The sequence below is a fragment of the Bidens hawaiensis genome, unplaced genomic scaffold, assembly GCF_021521415.1.
Source record: "Bidens hawaiensis isolate Kalapana, Puna unplaced genomic scaffold, B.hawaiensis_p1.1 tig00011409_1, whole genome shotgun sequence".
Lineage (NCBI taxonomy): Eukaryota > Viridiplantae > Streptophyta > Magnoliopsida > Asterales > Asteraceae > Bidens > Bidens hawaiensis.
In genome coordinates, this window is record NW_027491888.1 from 262,986 (window position 1) to 269,291 (window position 6,306).

Consider the following 6,306-nt stretch of genomic DNA (forward strand, 5'->3'; position numbering starts at 1 on the left):
ACAAAAATGTCTTCTTCTTCTTCTTCTTCTTCTTCTTCTTCTTCTTCTTTCCAAAAATAAATAATTGATAAAGTGAGAGAGCAAGTTTATAAGGATAATTTCATCCTTGATGTTCTTGACCTTAATATGAAGCGGACTTTGGAAGGGAAAGCTAAAAGGGATGATATATTTCACAAACTGAGAAAACTTTCAGAATCTGATACACGTGATATTTCAGCATTGTCTTGTTTTGATCATGGAGTGGTTAAACTTAAACTGATCAAGGATGCAATGCATTTAGTGTCATCCTCTAAGGATTTTAAGATGGATTTCATAAAATCATTTGTAGAAAAACTATTTTATGTTTCCTTATACAAATATTTGTCACCCCAATGATTTGGGTGGCATATCTTGGTGTTAAATTAGTAGATTCAAAGATTTGTCACCCGACTGAATTTAGGAGGCATACAGATCTTCGTAATCCACCCTAATTGAGGTGGTATGTAGATATTTATATCTTATTTATCTAATAGATTATGCAATGCGCATGTAATGGTTATCTACAGTTTATGCAATGCTTATATAGATTATCTATTAGTTTATGTAAGTAATCGTTAACTACCAATGTTTGTAATGTAATGATCATAATTGTGTTATTAAAGCATGTTTGTTTGTTAATGCAATTAATGGTTCATTTACTAGCTAGCAATATTAACAATTACATGTGCTAGTTGAACCATAACCAATATAGCAATAAGAATGTTATCCAATCTTTCCACGTGCAAAATCATAACTATATACGTCATATTAACTCCAAAACAACCTGACGATTTGTTCTTGAACTTTAGAAATGTAGTACACTACTCGATCTTTAGGCTAAAATCAATCTTGATAAAAAGGATCAATAAGCAACGATGACTTAACCGGTGTTTTAACTTTTTTTTATTTTCATTTTAACCATTGTTTTAGTTTGTCAGTCACTTAGAACAATGGTTTATTTTTCACTGGTGTATTTACTAATTACACCTGGTAGTTTTCTATTTTAAAAATGTTTTACACGGATAAAAAAAACCTTATTTAACATTAGGCACGTGCACTGTACAACAACAATTATTTTGAAGAAGCTTATTTCTTGGCGGCTTGGAAACAGCGCACCATTAATATCTAGATTGATAAACGGTGCACCATTGTAAATCTGGTTAAATATTGTTGTAAAGATGCTAATACATTATTCTAAATGTAAAATCATTTATTAAGCAAAAGATCATGCTTATAAACGCGATAACTTTAACTTCAATTTATACTTTATGTATCCCGTTAAATTACATGGGGAATAAGTACACACCAATATATCCCCAATTCCCTGTATTATTTAATATGATGTACTAGTTTGAGACCTGTATAGTACACGTGATTTGATGAAAATTTCAAACTTTAAACATTAAGCAAAATTCAATCAATAACACAATTATCATATACTGTTAATTCAATTACAATTTATATGAAAGCCTTGCATAAGTATTTTATAAATACCTAAAAATTTCCATATACATTACATTTATGGTTATATTAGTCAATATACATTGTTTATCAATAATAAAAATCTTTAGTCCACGTCTACTTGTGACTGTGGATAAGGCAATGTATAGTTGTTTGTGTGAGAACACGGATTCTTTCAAATACAAACCAGCCCTTAGTAATGATTGATCTTGGTTTTTGTTTATGGTCATCGTAAAGCATACTACAACAGGAAGCTGTCTTCTTTGAAATTTAAATGTTATTTTGTTGTCTCTTGGAGTCATTGGTCTTCAATCGATCAAAACTATCTTCTTTGAAATTTAAATGTTACATGAGTACCTAAAGATATATTATGTTGTCTAGTACCATTACATAACCCCCTTTTTTTTGCTAGTTTTCATAACTCGGGTGTCTATAAGTTCATTTATGCTTATAGATATACACAATTTTCTTTTAGGGACAATTGCATATTACTCCTTACAAACCACCCTTAAATATATATTACCCAACCCAAAGTTTTAATTTCTTATTTACTGATTTTTATTAAAGTTTCACATTATAACAAGATTATCATTTCATATTTACCAACCCAAAGCCATTGTCCATATCTTTAATTGATTATGGAAAATTTGCATGGCTCATTTTGATTTATATTACATTTCTACATTGTCTAAGATGTAAGAGCATTCTTAACCCATCCTCTAAAATCATGTGAGGGGAATTTGCAAATTATATTGTGGGGTTATGAGTGTTTGTGAGTGTAAATTATAGGATAGAGAGAGAAGAGTATTGATTTTTTGTAAATTTAAGGAAACTTTGTTTGTCCCTATTTATTTTTTAATATTTGTTGAATTGGTTGTTAGTACAGGAGAGAGAAAACTGTAATGATAAATATATAAAAAAATATTTTTTAATTAAACAGGAAAGAAAAAATAGTGTTTTTTAGTAGGGATGACAATGAAACCCGAACCCGATGGGATAACCCGAAACCCAACATAAATGGGGCAGGTAATACCTGACCCATTAGAGTTTGGGAATAGTTTTAAGTTCTTAGCGGGTTTGGGACGGGTTTAGGATTTCTAATATACCAAATTACCCGACCCGATTACCCGATAACATAAACACATTTACCAGATTATATACCCGATATAGCTTATTTTTTAAATATATATATATGTGTGTGTGTGTGTACTATATTCCAAATATATTATTTGTCGAAACTTGTTTATGTCAATTATTTGAGACATTTTATCTCTATGGTAACCATCTTTGTGATCTATTAGTTATATTTTATCAAAACCCGGTAGAAACCTAGCGGGTATTGACCCGGATATACCCAACGGATATTTTATCAAAACCCGATAAGAAACCCGAAACCCGATGGGAAAACCCGAATCCCGATGGGTAATTACCCAATTAAAACCTGACGGGTTTGGGACGGACTTTCATTATCCGGGTATGGGTTTGGGAATACCTAAACCCGACCCATTGTCATCCCTATTTTTTATTATAATTATAGAGATAGAGATGAAGGACGGGCTAAAAATGCTCTAAGCTAAACACTAACAGCCCCATTTGTAGAAACAAACGATGTTTATGATCAAACAAAACTATGAAATTACAAATTAGTTCTCTAACTTTTAAGCGGGCAATATCTCTCAATAAATAGACCGCTAAGGGCTTCGTCCGTTCGGAATCATGGCCGGCCCAGCTACCTTTAGCCAATAGGGGCCACGTACGGAGTGCCTAGCGTTATTTAGTTGGTCGTTCCAAAAATATATATATATATATATATATATATACAACTTAATGCAACTCATTTAACGGTTAATATTAAAGGTAAAGTTAAAACCATGTAAAATTAACATCAAAATTCAAACATTTAATAGCTTTGTAGCTTGTTGCTTAAGTTAAACAAGCTAACACACAAAAAAAAATATAGTATTACTAATAATTAATTCTCTTGCATATTAATTCATTTTCATTTCTTAGTACAAAGATCGCCTCATAAAAATGACATGGAACCAAACTTAAATTACTTGGGCTCCACAGGAATCTGGTGAATGGAAAGGCAACCAATAGCAACCAAGTTCAAGGATGGAGTTCATAACTTAACCAATTAAATAAAGATAAGGCATTTTTGTGGGACCATGTTAAATTACACAAGTGCATCTACCCTAACTTATATATAAATCACTCCAGACTACCACACTATTCTCTGTAAAAAGTGCACACATTGGGCCACGTACACACCACCACCCAAAAGACCAAAACCTATAATCACCACCCAAAAGACCAAAACCTATAATCCCATCATATATTATTCAAATTCAAACCCCCTAATTTTAAACAAAAAGTTGAACCATTTGAGATCAGATCCCCTACCCATGGTCTCATCACACAAAACACTGGCGAACGTTATAGGAGGGAAAACGGCTAGAGCGTGTGACAACTGTGTAAGAAAGCGTGGTCGGTGGTACTGTGCCGCCGATGACGCTTTCTTATGCCAGTCATGTGATGGTTCGGTTCACTCGGCGAACCCTTTAGCCCGCAGACATGAACGGGTTCGTCTAAAGACGGCTTCCTTGAAGCTTTCGTCTTTAGACAAACCCGCCCCGCCACGGTGGCACCAGGGTTTCACTAAGAAACCCAGGACTCCACGGGGCGGGAAGCATGCAGGTAAACATAAGGCAAAATCAGAAGAAAGTGGTGTGAGTTTGAGTTTTAATCCGCTTCACTTGGTCCCAGAGATCGGAAGCGATGAGACGACGACTGCTACTACGTGCGAAGAACAGCTTTTGTATCAAGTGCCGGTGTTGGATCCGTTTGCGGCCGAGCTTTGTCTTTCTGGGAATTCGGTGAAGCAAACGGAGGTGACAACACCAGTGGATCACCATGGGTCAAAAGTGAATAATAGTTTGAATGGTTTGATGCTTCCATCCGAGGTGGAGCTGGCTGAGTTTGCTGCTGACGTGGAGAGCTTGTTGGGCAAAGGTCTTGATGAGGAGTCTTTTGCTATGGAAGGATTAGGGTTGATGGATTGTAGAGAGAGTTTGGAGAGAGTGAAGGTTGAAGAACAAGAACAAGAACAAGAACAAGATGTTAATCATAATCATATGCAGTCGTCATGTGATTATGAGATGGAGATGATGAGCGAACCGTTTCAGTTGAGCTTCGATTATGATTCTCCCTTATGGGATGAGGAGAAATTAGATGACAAGGTTATGGTCGTGAAATATGATGATGAAGATGAGCATGTAAATATTAATATTAATGTAGAAAAAGATGATGATGATGATGATGATGAAAACAAGAAGCATATTATTAATAAAAGAATATTAAAGCTAGATTACCAACGAGTCATGGCTGCTTGGGATGAAGAAAAATCTCCGTGGACCACCGGTGATCGGCCGGAGGTGGATCCGGATCAGTGTTGGCTTCAATGCATGGTACTTTTTCTTTTATTTACTATTTTCATCCCAACGGTCATCTCCAAAAGTTTCCTTTTATTTACCTTTTTCTGACAGGTTACCAATAATAGGCTCTACTTATTATTGCAATAAAAATCAAAAATTAACAGTTGTGTTTTCCTGATGATGAAATATAGTATTTTGTCAAGATCACACTTACATTTTTGGATTCATGGTACACACAAGAATAAAAACATGTGTTTTACACTTCACTTACTTCATTTTTCAGTTAAAGGTTTTATTATTATTATTTTTTTATTTTTTATTTTTTTGAAAAGTGTCATTAGATAAACTGAAGAGTGGATTAACATTATTGCTTATTTTGATGTTTCAGGATGGAATAATGAATCATCATAATCCTAATTATGGAGATATGGGGATGATGACAGGGAATCCGGCAATGCTAGACGGAGGGAGAGAGGCGAGGGTGTCAAGGTATAGAGAGAAGAGGAGAACAAGGTTGTTTTCCAAGAAAATAAGGTACGAGGTCAGGAAACTAAATGCAGAGAAGAGGCCTAGAATGAAAGGAAGATTTGTAAAGAGGGCATCTTCTTTAGGCTTTCCTTTGCTTAGTAAATAACTAACAACATATCTTGCTAACATGCACAACATCCGACTTCAAATTTTGTAATGTAATTAAGCTTTGTGCTTAATTAGGTCTTCCTAATTAAGAATGTTTATAGAAGTTCAATAATGAATATGCTAAATCAATTCTATGTTTTGCATTATTATTATTATTATGGTTTGGTGATGATATATAACATGTTTTGCCTTTGCGACGTTCTTAAAAAATTCAATTGTTTGCTGATGTATTTGAAATTAAGAAACGAGTTGATGGACGGTAATATCATAATGACACATGCTTGATTAGCTTGTTATGTTGTAACAAAAAGAACTATACTAATAATTATTACTTTAGTTCAAAACTATATATAACGTAATAGTAAGGGATGAGAAAAAACGGTTCGGAACCGCCAGAACCGGAACCGAACTGGTATCTCAGAACCGCTAACCCGTGTTGTCTTACGGTTCTCGGTTCGGTTCCGGGTGAAACCAACAGTTCTAGAATTGGAAACCAGAATATTAAAAGCGTTTTAACTAAATTTATCAATTCTCATTGTTATATAGTTACTTATTAACCGGCATCCATTCAATCATTATTTAATTTAAATCTTCTTTCTTTGAGTTAAAGACCTAGCAACCATGATCAATTTTGATTTAAGCAATCAATGGTAATTTAATATAAAATGATATGATATTCCTTTAATATATCGTTGCTGATGATTTGTTTAAGTTCAACAATCAGGTTTTAAGCAAAAATATAACGAATGTTCATATT

At 33.9% G+C, this 6,306-nt stretch overlaps 1 protein-coding gene across 1 annotated transcript; it reads left to right on the forward strand.

Annotated features, from left to right (window-relative positions):
• Nucleotides 1–3,790: 3,790 nt before the first annotated feature.
• On the forward strand, nt 3,791–5,708 carry LOC143537848 (zinc finger protein CONSTANS-LIKE 6-like). Its single transcript, XM_077031521.1, has 2 exons — nt 3,791–4,946; nt 5,302–5,708. Exons 1-2 carry the CDS (start codon nt 3,885–3,887, stop codon nt 5,545–5,547), a joined length of 1,308 nt encoding a protein of 435 aa, XP_076887636.1. The 5' UTR covers nt 3,791–3,884; the 3' UTR covers nt 5,548–5,708.
• Nucleotides 5,709–6,306: the final 598 nt, after the last annotated feature.